General features: G+C 42.8%; 1 protein-coding gene across 1 annotated transcript; it reads left to right on the top strand.

The window, feature by feature from the left end:
* The first annotated feature begins 5300 nt into the window (after positions 1–5300).
* Positions 5301–6326, top strand: LOC145821392 (uncharacterized). Its single transcript, XM_082917903.1, has one exon. The coding sequence runs from the start codon at positions 5301–5303 to the stop codon at positions 6324–6326; it is 1026 nt and encodes a 341-aa protein (XP_082774029.1).
* The last annotated feature ends 12519 nt before the right edge of the window (positions 6327–18845 follow it).

The raw sequence follows: 18845 nt of genomic DNA, 5'->3' as shown, positions 1-18845 counted from the left end.
GTGTGATTAGAGTCTCCAATGACGTCTCTTTTGCTTGTGACGCATTGACTTCTGGAACTCCCTCCAAGATGATGGTAGTTTGTCAACAATACCTGCTACAACAAGATTGTCTCCAATTTTGATGCCTTCAGATCTAACTTCAGCCACTAGCATCTGAAAATCTTGAACTTGCTCCATTACTAATTTTCCATCTATCATTTGATAACGGAAAAAACGGCTTGCAGCATATTTTTAGCGTCTGCCTCTTCAGTGTCATATTTATTCTGCAAGGCTTTCCAAATTTTCTTGGCAGTGGTGTAAGTAGTATCATAATAATCATAAAATTGATCTGAACGACAATTCAAAAGATAATATCGACATTTATACTCATCTGTGTTGTATTTCTCGATTTTTTCAAGATGAGCAGCATACTCCTCATCAGTCATCTCTGCAATGGGGATTTTGTTCGGATTTTTCTCGATCAGGATATAGGCCACCTTGAGGAGACCGAGGTAGAAAAGCACCTTGCCTTTCCATCTCTTGAAATGGGCTCCCTTGAACCGGAAGGGCTTGTTGAGATCACCGGTATTCTTGCTGGGCTTCTCCAATACTGGCTCCATGAATTTTTGTTTTTTGAATCTCCTTAAAATTGTTGGTGATAACTACAAATAAAAGACCAGAAAATACGAATAATAAAAATTACAATAACTATTGTAAGGGCTGAGGCACGGGAAAGTCGCTCTCTTTAAGGAGATTCAAACCCTCTGTGGTTCGGCAAAGCCTCACACCTGTGTCGCAGAAAAAACCTTGACTTGTCCCTCCCAGGACACAACAGCCCGACTAAGTCGTATGGTTAACCAATACTGCACAATTGGTTGAACCCAAAGCTTTATCACATACACCCTTTTTTATTTGCCTGATAATCTCACAAATAAGAAACTTGAGCTACCAATAAGAGAGGTGAAAGGCTCAATTTATAGGAGAGGAAACTTGGTGGGCAAGTGTCTTAGAGAAGAGGAAACTTAGTGGACAAGATTCTTGGAAGAGAAGAAGACTTGACTTGGTGGGCAAGACTTGGAAGACTTTGAGAAGAAGACTTGACTTAGAAGATTCTTGAAGGAAAAGTATAGGAAGTTACTTTGAGGATTCTTGGTCACTAAGAAAATGATTAACTTGGAGGAAAAGAAAATAAATTAAATCAATAACATATTAAAATATTAAAATATCTGCTAACAAAAGAGAAAAGAGAAAATTGTGAATATTTATTTATGAGAAGTGAGAACACGGCTAAATCCTTGAATGATTTCATATACATGCTTCAAAGATAAAATTTCTGGTCTTCTCTGACTTTATTTGAGTAAAAAAGTGTAGAAAGAAAGTTACAGCATTTTTAATCATGACATCAAATTTATGTGTTAATTGACCCAAAAAAAAATGGTAAAAAAAAAAAAATCAGTTTTGTGCATTAAGTACTTATTAATTTAATGAATATATGGATACTTTAATAAAAACTTAAGAGTTAGGTTAGGAATCCCAAATAATTTATTAAAGTTTTTACTAAAAAAATCTCATATGTTTGTGGGACTCACACAAACCTATATATCTGCGAGTCTCACGCCCATAGGAGAAGTTTTTGCCAAAGTTAAAAGATGTTAACTTTACGGTGAAGTTAATCTATTACTAAATTAATTTAAATTTGTTTTGATAATTTAAACTGTTTATATTATACACTTGAATAAGAAAAATATCTATATAAGAATTAAATTAATCTAATAGCGATTGTCATACTATTAGATAATTTTTATTTATAAGACCTACATACTTTTAAAAATAGACCGTCCATTTGATAATATATGTGATTTTATCATGTAATAATTTATATCTGATTAATCTAATTTTTTGTATATATATTCTCCTTAATTTGTCATATAAGTTGAACAATTCAAATCATTAATATAAATACAAATTAATCTCATAATACACTAACTTCACCTATAAAATTGAGAAATTCAATTTTAACAAATCCAAACTATTGAAGTCATCCCAAAAAATTGGCACAGACATGCTATCAAATAGTAAGACAATATTTATGTCTTTTACTTGTTTTCTTCACGGCTTTTTTTTCTTTTTTTTTTTTGTCCCTTTGTCTACTTATTTTTGTCATCTGTTCAATTTGTATTTATATAAGCAAGCAATAGCATATGCAAATTTAAAACTTAAAATTAAATATATTAAATGAAAATTAAGTAAACTTAATTCATAATTATAATTTAATATTACTTAAAAATTTAAGTAATTTTTAAAATATAAGTTAAAATTAAATAAAATTTATCAACTGAAAAGTTAATTAATATTGATTAAATTTATAATTATTTATATTTAAGTATCAATGTGCACCATTATTTTCAGCATCACCATCATGATCCTACGACCAACATCATTGCCGTCACATGTAATCATTTTACCACCACCACCATGATAGTCGCTGTAGTAACTACCATCGCTTCCCCACAACTATCAAAACTCAACTTTGGCATAGTCACCACCATCATTACATGCTGCCACCTCCACTGCACTACACCAGCACAACTACCACCACCACCTCTCTACTATCACCAGAACCACCACCACCCCTCCACAATTACCACAACCACTATACAACCATCTCCACTACCATTGTCATCGGTATCATAGCCATTGCTATTTGCCATTGTCATTACTGCCATTTATACCACCTCCACCTCTACTTCCACCACCATCACTACCACCACCGCTACTTCACCATCACAATATAAAAATTATTAAAAAAAAAATTTTAATTTTAAATTTAAAATAATATAAATTTCAAATTTCATCTTGTACATATAAATCAACTTATTTTAGTTGAACCTTTCAATATTTATTTTTTTTCAAATTTTTCAACTTAAAAACAATTCACCATTCAATTTTTGATATATAATTTTTAAGTTTCAACTTTATCAAACAACACTTTATTTTCTCTTCTCATTTTACTATGTATTAACACTTAATTAAAATAAATTACTTATTTATATTGTATAATGAGCAAAAAGTTTGGAACATGTAGATAGAATTGGAGACTTTGGGTCAGTAGAACAGAAATCATACCTCCCTTTAATTTGGAAGTTCTAAAAGAATATTAATGATGTAAAAAAAATTTAAAAAAAAAAAACTAAGGTCAAAATATTACATCGCATGAGATCCGTACACCAATTAAAATTATTAGAGCTCTTAATTTAGAACTCCCAATTTTTTTTTTTTTGCCAGTAATTACTGTTGACACTTTTGCTTTGACTGAGTAGTGAGGAGTTAGCTTTGGGATTCTTGTCTAGCACTTAATTTCTCTCTCTAGGATGAGGGGCTCTCTACCCTAGGGTGGATTTCTCTGGGTCAATCCCAGTCTCTGTTAATGTTTTCCTCTTGTGGGGTCTTTGTAGCCTCTCTGCCTCTTTTTTCTCTCCCATTAATTCTAGAATATCCTTTGAGCCTCCTTTTTCTTCGAGCTGTGTTTTCTTCGATAGCGACTGTTTCGAGCACTTCGTCTGATTTGGGAACCATTGAGTTGGAGGATGGATTACTAGGCTCCAAAGAAATACCTCACCAGTGCTTAGTTGGTCGGATTCTGGCCTTCAAGAAGCTCAACAAACAAGCAGTCTCAAACATCCTCCATGTTTCGTGGAAGGTTAGAAATTCCTTTACCGTCTCTTCTTGGAATGACAATACTTTTATTTTCAACTTCGAAACTAAGGAGGACCTCTAGTGAGTCCAGCGGGAGGGCCCTTGGTCTATTATGGGGTCTTTACTTGTTCTCAACCCCCTCATCTTGGGCGTCCCAGTCACAGACATGGATTTCTCCTGGTGCCCTTTTGGGTCTAAGTTCATGGCCTTCCTCTTGAAAAGTTGACTAAGAGGAATGGGAAGATTATTGGGGCTAAGATTGGCTGTCTGATCTGAGTGGAAGCTCACTGTGAGGGCCTTCTTCTTTACAAGAATTTCCTCCGAATTAGAGTGGGAGTTGATGTTACGAAACCCATTCTGAGAGGTTTTTTTCACCGTACTGGTCAAGCACATGGTGAGGGCAAAGCAGCCCTGTGGGTCTCTTTCAAATACGAGAAGTTATCTGATTTTTGTTTTGATTGTAGGCGTCTTGGCCATGATAGACATTCTTGTAAGTTTGTGTTGAGAGAAGCAGAAAGTAAGTCTGGTTATGGGCCACATTTATGTACTGGAATAGCTCGTACCACTGGTTTCCCGGTTAAGTATTATCGGAAGAAGGTGGACGAATTGGCTAAACGTGTGAGCCCTATGTTACACCGATTCAGGTCACCAGAGCAAAGTTAGCTAGGCAAGATGATGGACTCTGGACATGCGAGTACGGCTGAGATGCGTGGGTTCCGTACTGAACCTAGGATAGTGGAGGCAGTACCGAGTGCTCATGCACATCCTGATGTTTGTACTACGAAGGTTTCGGCGGAGAGGGACAGAACAGCTGGGGCTGCAGGGTGTAACGCAACAGTCCAAAACCTCTCCCTGGTGAAGTCGTATGCAGAAATGAGGGCCAGATTGGTTGGGTATATAGGGGATCAATTTGCTAGGCTATTGGCTGAGGGGTTAGCCCATCAAGGGAGTCCAATTGGCCCAATATTGACAGGAGAGTCTCCTCCAAATGGACAACGTTATTTTGTAACTGAACCAACTGATTGTATCCAGGCCTTTTCTCTTCCTATGGCCCATGAAAATCAGTTATCAAGTCCACTGAATATTGAAGAGCTTAGTCCATCTACCAGCCCTGTTCGGTTAGATCTCAAAACCATAGTGGTGGATGATTGTATGTCCCAAGTTTTTCACAGTCTCTCCATCAAACGAAAAGCCAACGAGGAGGAGGACAGACCTGTCCCGAAACGCAAGGTTCTCAAGTGTTCGGACAAGCCATTTGTCCTCCCCAGCTGCTTCTTCCCTCTCCCACAATGGCAAAGCCTAGATTGCTAAGAGAGAGGGCATGGAGGAAAGGGACATCAACATGATTCTCAGACTCTGTTCGAAGTGCCGGTGGTTGCGAGCCAATCTCCACAGTTGGAATTCTCTTGTGAGGTTTGCCCCCCTACGATTCTGTTTAATGATTGTTGTTCATAGGTCCCAAGCACACCTTTTGAGGATTTATCTTTTACTGATGTTGATAGGGCTGTGATGGCTGGCCCCAAGCAGCCACAGCCTCCATACTGATCCTCAGCTAGAACTGTCAGGGGCTAGGCCGACCCCTGACAGTCCGAATCCTCCGAGGGTTTGTGTCAACCCATCGGCCTATGGTGGTCTTCCTCGTGGAGACAAAAAATAAAATAGGTAGTTTGGAAAGAATCAGACGGCGTTTGCAATTTACGAATTCGAGTTATGTGGAACTAATTGGCCTTTTAGGAGGCTTAGCACTTTGGTGGACAGACGATGTACAAATTGACATCAAGTATCAATCTAAGCATTTAATTAGGGACATTATTACTCCTCCAGATAAATCTACGGTTTGGGCTACCTTTTTTGTCTATGCCCCTCCTCAGCGAAGTCTTCGTAAGGGTTTCTGGTCTCTCTTTAAAGAGATGGCCTCTAAATCTCATTATCCTTGGTTATTCATTGGAGATTTCAATGAGATTAGGGCTCAGTCAAAGAAACATAGCGGTGCACATTGTCGTTTGAGTCAACTACAAGCCTTCCAAGAACTTCTTTCTGATTGTGGCCTTATGGATCTTGAGTTTAAGGGTCCACCCTATACATGGTCAAATAATCAGGTGGGTGCAGGAAATATCCGTGAACGATTGGATCGGGCTTTAGCCACGGTGGGTTGGAGAGCCTTGTATCTTTGTGCCCAAGTTTTTCATGAAGCCCAATTTGGCTCTGATCATTGTCCCATCTTTCTCAGTTGTTGTGTTCCGCTTAAGAAGGTTCCTAGAATTTTCAAATTCGAAAACATGTGGACAACAAACCCAGCTTGTGAAGATGTCATTCGGTCAAATTGGGATGGTCAACACTTTGGCTCTCCAACGTTTCAGCTAGTCTCTAAGTTGAAATCCTGTAAGGAGGGACGTAAGGTGTGGAGTAAAGCGACGTTCGGGAATAATCAGCGTCAAATTTTGACTCTAAAATCCCAACTCGTATCTCTCCAATCTCACCCCTTCTCCGAGGATAATGCTCATTTGCAATGCCAGTTGAAGGTGGATTTGGAGGATGCCTTATCCCGCGAGGAAATGTATTTGCATCAACGGTCTCGTATTAGATGGTTGAGTTATGGGGATAGGAATTCCCACTTCTTACATGCCTCAATGATTCAACGACGTCAATGAAACCAGATTTTGAGACTTCAGAATGAGGCAGGAGTTTGGCTATACACAGAACATGAAATCAATCAGCATCTCTCGGGGTATTTCTCAAATTTGTTTCACAACGTTGGGCAAAGGAATGTGGAGAACGTTTTATCTATGGTGCCTCCAGTCATTTCAGAGTCTATGAACCGACTCTTGGTGCAATCCCTTAGCGATCATGAATTAAAGGATGCGGTGTTTCAATTGGGTGCAGTTAAGTCTCCAGGGCCCGATGGTTTTCCAAGGTGTTTCTATCAAAAGTACTGGGCTGTGATTGGGCCTCATGTATGCACTACAGTTCGTAGCTTCTTTCTAGGAGGTCATCTCCTAAAAGAACTAAACCATACCAATTTGGTGCTTATCTCCAAAGTGAGTCACCCTGTGAAGTTATCCGAGTTCAGGCCTATTAGCTTGTGTAATTTCACTCTGAAGATCATCACCAAGTGTAGACACCCCATTTTTGACCGATCTTAAGACTCAGACGTCACCGATTGAGCGCTTGGTGATGTTGCATATCATGCTCGTTCAGAGGTTTCAGAGTCTCGGCTGCGAGCCTTGCCTCCGAACTTTCGGACTCTTTTGTGCTTTGCCTCGGTTTGCGAACCAAGTCCAGTTTTCTCTGTTTTCTCTTCTCGAAGGGAGGGAGAGGTCTCGTAGATCATCTCTCAGTAGGCTACGTTTCGTGGTCATAGGCCATTTCGCCCGTTTGGAGTCCGGTTTCCGATTTTTCGGAGCCGTTGGCCGTGTGCCTCGGTTCGGGACCGCTTAACCACCTCCGTTTCCTCCGGTTTTTGGCATGCATCTTATTTGCTCCCTTTTGAGGGACACTTCGGCTCGAGAAACCAACTTCGTGGTCGAACACCACTTCCGGTGCCTAACAGTCAGTTTTCGGGGCCTCGGGCTACGCGTTTCGGCCCCCGAACCTCCATTTTGCATCGGTTTGAGTTCATTTTTGGCAGGAACCTCTGTTTCATTGTTAGGAAGGTCGTAGAAGAGTGGGAGGCCAGTAATTGTTCTAAAAACCAGTTTTATTCCTCCATCGCCCTCCGTCGCCCGTTTTTCCTCACTCGAAAGCCAATGTTGACTACCCTAAGGCCACTTTTTCTTGCCCCAAACCACATATTTGTGTTGTACACACCTGGGAGGCCACCAATATCACATGGCCGGCCAGTAATTCTGTGTGACCCTTTTGAACCCCTCATAAAAGTGGTATTTTCTCTCTCCTGGTTCACTTCCTCCAATTTTTGACCACATGGTTGTGTTGTACACACATGGGAGGCCACCAATCTGGGGTGGCCGGCCACTAATACCTCTTGACCCTTTTGACCCTTGGCCGGCCGGCCATGGAAAGGGCCGGCCGGCCACCTGCAACTCCAATAACAGGCCGGCCATGATCCCCTCCACTGGTACATTACAAATATGTATTTTGTTTCCCCCCAGATTGTGTATCCGAAGGGCCAACTTTTGAGGGGAAATTTGAAATCCATTTCCCCCCCATTTTTCTCTCATTTTCTCCACTCCTTTTGCCTATATATCAGGCCCTCTAGCTGCATTTCAAAGGGTTCGAAGGTTTGGTTTAAGCCTCTTGCATTCAATCTCTCTCTCTCTATATTCCAACCATCAAAACCCCTCAAGTCCTACACCATTTCTACACCATCTCCAAGCCAACCAATCCACACTCCATTCCAGCAGCTTCAAGGCCATTTCCAGAGGTCAAGGGCTCCCAAACTTGGTCCAAGAGTTGTTGAAGACATAGGCTACAAGGGTAAGTCTCATTCTCTCTCTTTCTTGCCTATTTTTGCTCAATAAATTAGCTCCTCTTGCTTGCATATTTGGGCTCCAAACCTAACTGAAAATAGAATTTTTTTGAGCTCCTTTTCATGTTTGTTTAAGGGCCTCTCCCTGTTTGACGCTTTCTTTTTACACTTGCTTCTTTACCTCTCTTGTATGCCTCTTTTTTGCATAGTATTTTAGGCTCATTTGTAAATTGTTTTGAGCTTGGTTGTAAATTGGGAAGTGGCTTATTTTGAGCCCTTCTTCAACATTGTTGAAGGGCTCTTCACTGTTTGAGGCTTCCTTTTGTCACTTGCTTCTTTGTCTCCCTTTTGGCCCATTTCTTGCACAATGTTTTAGGCCTGTTTGTGTTTAGATCCGTGGCTTGTTGTAAACTGTAAAGTGCTTCATTTTGAGCCCCTATTCAACTTTGTTGAAGGCTCTCGGTCATTTAGGGCCAGAAGCTGCTACTTACTTCATTACCTCTCTTACGGGGCTATTTTTGCATGCTAGTTTAGTCCTATTTGTGTCCATTGTTTGGCCTTTCTTAAAACTGTAAATATGCTTGTTTTGGGACTTTCTTGATTCTTTCTTCACACTTCATGTTCAAATAATGCATGTTTTGTATAGCTATAGGCCAATGCATATGCCTAGTTTTGTATTTTGGGTTCATTCCATGCATCGGGTGCCATATTGCCATGTTTCGGGGCTGTTTTGCATCATATTTGCTACTGAAATTTGCATGTTTGCATGCCATGTTCCGTGCCTTGCCATGCTTTGGTAGAGTGGCATTAGTGCCTTAGGTTCGGTCCTCGGTTTGCGTGCATGTGTGCACGCATTTCGAGTGTCTCATTTTTCATCTCATGGTCTCTTATGTGAGTGTGACTGAGGTCCACTCATGTTGGTGTAAGTCCATTATGCATTGTGTATGCCATTTCATTTCATAGCGTTGCGTATGCTAGGTTGTATGTTAGCGCATTATGTATGCCATGTTACCTCGTGCATCGTGTATGCCATTTCATAGCATTGTGCATGCTAGTTTGTATATTAGTTGCATTCATGCATGTCATGCATATTGCATTGTGCTTGGGATAGGAGTTAGCCCGAGCACGGGAAACGAGGGACGTTTCGTACTTCGAGTGACGGAACGTGTCTCAATTCCCAATCACCGACACTCCGGATTATCCATGATGGAGTTTAGGTTTTGTTGTGTTTATATGTGCATTCATTCTATATTGAGTTGCACAATTCGACTCCTCGGCCATCATGCATCGAGATGGGTGATTGGTGGCACGAGGATCGAAGCATGCATACATTTGTGAAAATACATTGCCATGCCCCTTTCCTGCTCTCTGTTGTAGCAAATCAAGAATCAGAAGTCTTCCGGGGCTTGGTGCGCTTTCCAAAAATTATTGCAAAACAGAGGCTAATTGGGGCATCACAGTGGATTTCCGTGCAAAGGCAACCCGGATATGCATTATTCATCATCTGAAGAGGAGTCAAGGCAGTCCCTGGCTTGCATGCCAATTTATTGTTTTCTTAGTTAATTTGGTAATTAATTAGGATTTTTGTACATATTTGGACTGTATTATTTATTTGGACTGTACTATGTATTTGGGACTGTATATTATTTTATTCAGACCCTCCGAGCGAGGGCACAACTGTAATAAGTGTGCGTGTGTGTGATGTATGTCTTCCAACCCCACGTCTTTCTCCCTTTTATTTATCTGCTTATGATGGTTAGATTAGGGCATGTTTCAATTAGCATACAGTATGATAGCATGTTTGCATTCATTCATCTGTTTTGCATGCACCGAGCTCGGCGCATCATACTAACTGCATTGTATTTTCAATTCCAAGTTGAATACATGTTAACTGTAGCATTTCATATGCCATGTTTAGAATAGCCGAGCCTATATTAGTTATATTTTTGCATGTGTTGCATTAGGCATTTCTATATAATTAGGATCATGCATGGATTTCTAATTAGTTTTTGTTTTCGCTTAGAGTACTCGGTAAGTTTTATGCTTTAGCATCCTTGCATGCGTGTGAGTGACTGCCATGATAGCATGCTTACCGTGAGGCTAATTGCTTTTGTGATATAACTGCCTGAATGCCTATGGGTGAAGGTTGGGTTATTTGGATTGGAACAATTCATTCACTGTGTGTTTTAAGCCCACTAGATAGTGGCAAAATCATGTTTTCTAAGCCCACCTGAGGGTGGCAAATCCACGTCTTAGCCTACTTGCGAGTAGTACCATCAAACCATTTTCAAACAAACAAACATGAAATGTTTTGTTCCAATTCAGGTGATCCAGTCTATACTTGTATGCTGTGCGCATCACATAGTAAATCTAAGCTAATAACCGGAATAAGAACGCATAATGTTTTCAAAAATAGATATCATGGTTAGTAGAGGCCGATCTTTGATCGGGCGAGCGGGGGTGCTCACGAAGTGACCTTCCCCAATCGTACCCAAGTTCCCGAGCCGAGGTAACTTTGGTGATGACGGACACGTGGCCTTAGGCAAACGAGTCAGGGTTTCCTAAATTTCCCCAAAATAAAATATTTAGATGGCGACTCTATATCTGGTAAAGCAGTCCTTGTTTGGCACTTATTTTCTAACAAAATCTGTTTTCTCAAAAACGATTTGCCGGATTTGGACTCTTTGGTTCAGACTTAGAACCGTGACAATTTGAGAGTCCGAACTGTAGTGAGCCCAATATCGAACGGAACGGGGGACTCGTTCCCTCCCGGGGCGTTCGGGGACGTCTACAGTTTCTAGCGACTCTGCTGGGGATTTAGAGAACTTGACTCGAACTCATGATATCTGGTTTTGACTACACTTATGTGTTTTTTTGCATTGCATTTGCATTGGTGCGCCTAGGACACCGTGTTTGCCATCTGCTATTCCTGAACGGTTTGTCGGAGGCTTGTCTTGTCAAGGCATGACCGTAAGGCTGACCGGTTGTGGGCTCTGCCAGTATGGGAACACAAACCCCGGTTTTACCGGGGCACCTTTTTTGACCATTCGACCTAGTGCATATTCGGATCCATAATGACCATTCCAAACTAGGACAGGTTGCTTACCCGTTTATAGGTTGTTTGAAACCGCTGCGTGCGTAGTGAAACCCTAGTTCCTGACAAAATAGGACAGGGAAACCCTACCCCCTCCATAGGGGTGTTTTGGCTCTCAAATTATCTGTTATGTGCTTTTAGAGTGCGTCTCTACAGGAATGCATGTATCGGTTTGCAAGTTTGGGCATCAGGCCTGCGGGCACCAGTTCAGTATTTTGGGATTCAGTTTACCTGAGGGTATCAGATTTGAGGCTGAATTTTGGAGGCTGAATTCAGTAGAGGGCACAGTCATCCTGCTACACTCGTGTCTGTTTTGGTGAAGTTGAGCTGAGATGCTGCATGTTTTCTTTTTTGCTAGGGTAGTCTGGGAACCATAGCTTCAGAAGGCTCCGATATCCCCCGAGGTTCATCGAACTTGTGCTGATAGACTTTGTCAGGTCAGAGATTCAGTTCGAGGGCAATCAATGTTCCTTTGCCAGAGGCAGGGTAAAAGGGCCAGTCAGGCACAAATCACCAGTTCAGCAGTTACCAGATCCGTGGCCCTCATCCACCCCACCAGTGAACAGTCAGGCTGAGGCCTCAGTTTTTATCAGTTTTTAGTCACCCCACCAGTCAGTCAGCCGGAACAGCAGAACATGGCAGGGATGGAGGAAATGATGCGTCAACTCTAAGAAAGTATGAAACTCATGCAGCAAGACGCTGCCCGGCAGGCGGAATTTGCCAAACAGCAGGCTGCGATCATGGCCCAGCAGGCTGAGCTAATCACCAGATTGCAACAGCAAAATGGAGCATCTGTTTCGCATCAAGCTCCCCCCACCAGTAGATCCAATACCCGGGGAAATGCCAAATGTCCAAGAAGGTACGGACATTCCGACAGGGTCGGCTCCGCCCCCAATCTTACCCCAGCTGTCTAAAGCACCAATCAACCCATCAGACTCTCCCTTTGAGTTCGAGGTAGACCATACAGCGTTGAAGTTGAGCAAGCTTGAAAAGTTGTTCAAGAAATCCCATGGGGTAAAGTCCATCCCGGACATTGAGGACGGGTACACCGACGCAGCTGTGACACTACTGGACAGGTTCAAGATGCCTCGCATCGACCGTTTTGACGGGTCAAGAGATCCCATGGTCCACCTGAGTTTGTTTTCAGATATTCTGCGCCCGATGGGCTTGACAAGATTACAGAAGCTTTCCCTTTTTGGCAGGACCCTGTCGGGTGTTACGGCCATCTGGTACGCCAAATTGGAGGATTCAGTGAAACGAAGCTGGGAGGAGATGGCCGAGGCCTTCGTCGCACAATATTCATACAATACCCAAATCAAGATTACGACCCGTGATCTTGAGACGACGAGGCAGGAGCCTAAGGAGAGCTTCTCAGAATTCGTGGCCCGCTGGAGGGCCAAAGCCTCAATGATGACCATTAGGCCAACGGATAAGGATCAAATACGGATGGTTGTGCGCAACCTCCAGCCCAAACTAATGCAGAAAATGATCGTGCTCCACTTCCTACCTTTTCAGATTTGCATGAGATGGGAGTACAGATCGAGGATGCTATGAAGCAGGGCCTCATTGACCAGGAGAAGGAGCAGCCCAGGAGGGCGTTTACCCGCAGTTCAAATGCGACCACCAGCGGTGACGCAGCTGCAAGATCTTCCGAAGTGGGCATGGTCGCCACCACCACACCAAGAGCAGCCACCCCCTTTGTTGGTGCATCCACTTCAAACCCTCGAACTTCAGACTATCTACCCCGAGGCAAGAGGGTTTTCACCCCACTCTATATGTCTTTGTCTAAAGCCCTAGGGGTGCTACTCAGGAAAGGACATCCGAAACCGTTAGAGCAACGGCCTCTACCCGATCCTCTCCCTCCAAAACATGACCCGACTAAGTACTGTGCTTTCTATCAACAAACAGGTCATGACACCAACAGTTGCGCCCGTCTCCGCCACGAGATACAAAATTTGATTGACAACAAGGTCATCCCCGCACCAAGCTCTGCAAAGTCTATCAGCACTTAATCAGTGAACTTGTGGGGGATAATGTGATGTGATCAGAGGTTGGACCACTTGCGGGCGGCACTCAGTTTACTCTGGATGTGGCGTATGGCACGCACTGTTTTGAGCATTTGTGAATGCTAGTTTTGTACATTCTGACTTGGGTATTGGGTCAGTCTTGTTGTGTTGAGTTTGTCTCTTTGTTTTGAGTCAGTCCTTTCATACTGAGTCAGTCGGGTCTGTCTTATTGTATCGAGTCAGTTCTATTTTGTTAGAGTCAGGTGATTTCGGGGGTGTTACCTTGGATATCACTTGCTTGTTTTGCGTTTGTCCTTTTGCTTTCCTTCGAGTCTGTTTCTGCCGGGGAGCCAGTTGTGCCAACAGATTTGAATGGAACAGCAGTGATTTTCACACTCTTGTGTTTGCTTCTGCCGTGTGCCAGTTATGCCAAAAATTCTAAATGAGATGGCAGTATTTGACTAGAAGCTGTGTCTTTTCTGTGCCTTGAATTCATTGCATCAACCTAAGTTTTCCAAAACTTTTTTTTCGAAACATTATGAGAAAAACAAAGAGGAAGGAATTTCTCGGGTTTTGCAAAACTTGATCAATTGAGAGAAAGAGAGGCATGTTAAGCCCTTAATGATCGAGATCATGCTTATTAGTATGAGTATTGAGAAGGATTCTGGCTTGATCCAGATTGGTCCTACATTGTCTTCAGCGCGAGCGATTTGTCGCTTTCTTAAAAGATTTCAAAAACTGTTTTGCGCGGTCCTGTGAAGACTTGTGTGGAATCGCTCTTGAGATTGTGCAGCCTAGGATCACTCTCAGCCTCAAGATTCAATCCATTTGTTTTCGAGCCTTGAACCCATTCAGAACGTTCAACGATCAACCGCCATGTGGGGCCGGTGTGGCCAGATTCAAAGCAGCCCTCGAACAAGAGGCAAGAAAGTCAGATCAAGAAGATCAGATTTCATCAGAAGAAGCTTGCGAAGCTAGAACAGAAACACCCCTCGAACTAGGGGCAAAAATGTCCGATATGCTCGAAGAGCCGAAGATGGATCCTTCAATAAATCAATGCAACGGCCACTCTCCTGGATACGGATGGCTGCAAAACCCTAAAACCATTTGGCATGGACTTGTTACACTTTTACCCTTTGAGAGGCTCGCTGGGCCGAAAACCCGGAAGGGCGACCCAGGCAAAAGTTAGAGCAAGAAAAAGAACAAAAAGAACAAAAAAGGAGAAAAATGCCAAAAAAAAAAAAAATAAATAAATAATGAAAAGAAAAACAAAGCTCGCAAGGTTGAAAACCCGGAAGGACGGCCTTGGCAAAAGCTAGAGCGCAAAAGGAGAGGTTAAATACCCGAGTGTACCTTAACCCCGAACTACGTAAGGCTTGATTCCCATCTTTGGGATACGTAGACAACTTCATTCTGAAGTCCAGCCCTAAAACACTTCAAATTCAATCATGTCCATGTAATGGTTCTGATAATCTTTTCTTTCTCTGTATCCGAGAATTTGGTTGTGTTCGTCATTCTGAGGACTGACTACAATGCGCTGCGGGGCCATTTAGACAAGGGGCAACTTTCCGTTGCCATTCAAATGCGCTGCGGTGCCATTCAAACAAGGGGCAACTTTCTGTTGCCATTCAATGCGCTGTGGTGCCATTCAGACAAAGGGCAACTTTCCGTTGCCATTCAACGCCGCAGTGTCATTTCAAACAAGGGGCAACTTTCCGTTGCCATGCAGTGTCCTTCAGACAAGGGGCAATTTTCCATTGCTATGGGTCCGAGGTTGTGCATCTCAAGAGTAGGTTCCATGCTCATTGAGCAGTGGTCGTTTGCAAAAATAGTTTTTGAGAATTTTTACTGAGGTTGACTAATCTTCTCGAAAAGTACTCCATTTTTCAAAACTGGACCATTTCTTGGACCCAAAAAAGGAAAACTCTCAGTGCTCATAGCCTAACTTGCATGATTTTAAATCAGAAAATCGAACAAACGCGTTAATCTAACTCTCATGTTGGTCAAAACTGTTTTAGTAGAAAGTAAAAAAACAAAAAATGGTCAAAATGATGAATTAGGAGCACAGTTGAGTCAGGTGTTCTATCTTTTCCCCTTTGTCAAAATACTTGCCAGAAAGGGCACTCTACTTGTCGGAAAGGGCACCGTATTCGCCAGAAAAGGGCACAACAAAGGGCAGAAAGCTCTCATATCCTCCAAGCAACGAGGTATCAAGCAAAGTACGAAGCACGAACTAGAATGGGGCAAGATATTCCACTCCATCATCTGGACAGATCTTATCACGTCCAAACTCCCCAGCAAAGCATCATCAACTGATGGTAGCTGCAGATTTGCTACACACCCAGTTGTAGCGCAACCCCTCTGTGGGAGGAATTCACTGCTATGAATAAGAATCAAAAGCTGGTAGAATACCAGGGGCAAGGGCCCACGACTTCCTGTTTATCCATCAACCATCCAGGGGAGGGATTGGAAAAAACGAGAGATTGAAGAATAAAGAGATGTGCGATGAGAGAAAAAGTGAGAAAAGGGCTTTTTCAGAAAAATAGAGCTTGAGGGCCGAGTGATGTGAGGATCACAAATGAGAAAGGGTGGGAAATAATACCTGGAGAAACTGGTCCTCGCGTACGGAGAGGTCTCTCGTCTTTGTAACATGTCTGTGTGTCATGTCTCTTGTTTTGTTTGTCTCGATTCTTGCTTTAAGTCGTTCCGAGCGTGTCTCAATGTGTTTAGGTTGTTTTACCTTGTTTTTCCTTTATTGAGTGGTGTTTAGGTTGTGCCTTTTATTTCCGTGTTGAGTCGTCTTGCTGTGTTCAGTCGTAGGCTCAATACCTGGTCGAAAACCCATCTCTCAATTTCGAAAATAAAATAGTTTTGTGCTTAAAGTGCTGTGCCATTCTTCACGTTTGTGCAAAACAAGATTCGTTCTTTCATAAAACCGCACGGTTCAACCCAGGTCATGTAAGAACAGTAAGACCAGGACCTATCTGAAGCTATATGGGTTCCAGACTACAAAGCAAAAGAAAAGAGGGAAAATCGAAGCATCTAAGTGTGTTTCACCTTCAACAAATTCCGTGATTGTACTCCAAATGTACCTCCTCAGGCCTGGTCACTACTCTAAAGCATGAGTGTATCTCGGCCCCAAGCTTAAGCCTATTCCAAGTCAGAATGGCGATTAAAGCAGCAGCAGATGTTATCTCTCTCTGGTATGAACAGGGTGTGCCCGTTTGAAAGGTAAATCAGAGGTCGCGTTTGAATTTGGTCTCGTTAAGGTTTGTATTCCCTTATTCAGCATTTTGTTTTAAATATACGTTGTCACGCACGTTCCATTTGCATCGTGATGCATGTCCCAATTGCATTGTTATGCACCCACTTCACTTGCATCATGATGCACGTTCCAATTGCATTGTTATGCACCCACTTCACTAGCATTGTTATACCTATTCATTGCATTGATTATGCACATCTATCTCGCATTGTTATGCTCATTCATTGCATTGTTATGCACCAATTCACTTGCAATTATCATTCTTTCTCCTCGCGTGTGAGACGGCTTAGACCTCCTTTGGTTTAGAGTGTTCGGAATACGTTCCAATACTCACACCATTCTGAAACACCGGGATACGTCCCTACGTTTCCGTTTCTCCCTTCTTTCGAAACAACGGGATACGTCCCTATGTTTCTTTCTTCTCTCTGAAACACTGGGATACGTCCCTATGTTTCTCTTTCCATTCCGAAACAACGGGATACGTCCCTATGTTTCTCTTTCCATTCCGAAACAACGGGATATGTCCCTATGTTTCTCCTCCTCCCCGAAACACCGGGATACGTCCCTATGTTTCTTCTCTTTTGTCGAAACACCGGGATACGTCCCTATGTTTCTCCTCCTTGTTCGTAACACTAGGATACGTCCCTAATCTTTGGTATACGTCCCTAATCTTTGGGATGCATCCCTAATCTTTGGGATGCATCCCTAACCTTTGGGATACGTCCCTAATCTTTGGGATACGTCCCTAACCACCGGGATACGTCCCCTGGTTTCTCTCTCTCCAGTTAAAAGTGTTCGGTATACGTTCCAATACTCACATCATTCTAAAACACCGGGATACGTCCTTAGGTTTCTCCCTCTTCGGTTAAAAGTGTTCGGAATACGTTCCAATACTTACACCATTCTGAAACACCAGGATACGTCTCTATGTTTCTCCCTCTTCGGTTAAAAGTGTTCGGAATACGTTCCGATACTTACACCATTCTGAAACACCGGGATACGTCCCTATGTTTCTCCTCCTTCGGTTAAAAGCGTTCGGAATACGTTCTAATGCTTATACCATTCCGAAACACTGGGATAAGTCCCTATGTTTCTCTCTTTGTCCCCTTCCTTACACGATTTCAGCGTGTCTGGAATTTATCTTAGGATGCATGGAGCGCGCTCCTGATTAATTTTCTTTATTCTTCCTCCACTCACGAGTCCAACGTGGTTGGAGTATGTCACCATTTTGCATCTATTGTACTCTCTGTTGCATCGCATCTATTATCTATGGCATCACATCTATTACATCCATTGCACCATATATGTTTTATCGTCCGGTCTAAGGAGACCTTAAGTCCTGCATCATCATTCGCGCTGTTTTGCGCATCGCACTTGCATTTGTTCGCACTGTCTTGTACACTCACCTGGTCCAGGAGACCTTAAATCCTCTAAAGGTGCAATTCCTTTGGTGTTTGTTGTGCCTGAACGACTCCCAGTGGTTTGGTATAGCCACCTACCTATGTTAGCAGTGAGTTCCTAGGAGACCAACTGAGACGGTGAAAACTAGAGTTCGAATGGCTCATGCCTAGAACACAAAGGTTCGGGATTTTCGAGACTAAAGTCTGGTTTAAATACCCAGAGGTATATCCTCGGCTTGAAATCTGTATGGCAGCCTCATAAATTGAGATAGTATGTGTATGCGCCTCAATTCTGGATACTGAACTAACCTAGTCTGTCACCCTATTGGAGAATAGGGAAAGCTGCGACCATAGTCAGGGAGAAAAGTAGTACCTACAGTTCAACCAAGAAGAAGCGAAAGATCCCCAGCAGCATGAGGTAAGTCATTGCCAATTGCCCCTGTAAGGTACCTTTACCTCTTAGCTATTACATTGCATTTTAGCCACTACGTTACAGTGGATTGCATGAATCCAATTATCAAACCGGCTTCGCGTAGCGTATAAGTCCAGTTATCAAACCGGCTTCGCGTAGCGTATAAGTCCAATTATCAAACCGGCTTCGTGTAGCGTATAAGTCCAATTTTCAAACCGGCTTCGCGTAGTGTATAAGTCCAATTTTCAAAATCTTCCTACATATCATTTTGCATCTTGCCCCCCCTGCCTGAGGGCATGCCTACAGGCACATCTTTGTTATCTTGCCTGTTTGTCTAAGTCTTCGGCCTTGTCAAAAATGGGTCGTCTCTGGGCTTTGACATTCACTCCCGTCACGCATGACTTTCGAGTTCTGTCAAAGAGGGGCAACTGTAGACCCCATTTTTGACCGACCTTAAGACTCAGACGTCACCGATTGAGCGCTTGGTGATGTTGCATATCGTGCTCGTTCAGAGGTTTCAGAGTCTCGGCTGCGAGCCTTGCCTCCGGACTTCCGGACTCTTTTGTG

The sequence above is a fragment of the Camellia sinensis genome, chromosome 3 (genome assembly GCF_055761805.1).
Source record: "Camellia sinensis isolate YWXY chromosome 3, ASM5576180v1, whole genome shotgun sequence".
Classification (NCBI taxonomy): Eukaryota; Viridiplantae; Streptophyta; class Magnoliopsida; order Ericales; family Theaceae; genus Camellia; species Camellia sinensis.
Note: the sequence above shows the minus strand (reverse complement) of the source record. Positions and strands in the feature narration are given on the sequence as shown.

What these genes read in the sequence shown, in the direction of transcription:
- LOC145821392 (XM_082917903.1), top strand. Translation starts at nt 5,301, where the DNA reads ATGGTGGTCTTCCTCGTGGAGACAAAAAATAAAATAGGTAGTTTGGAA.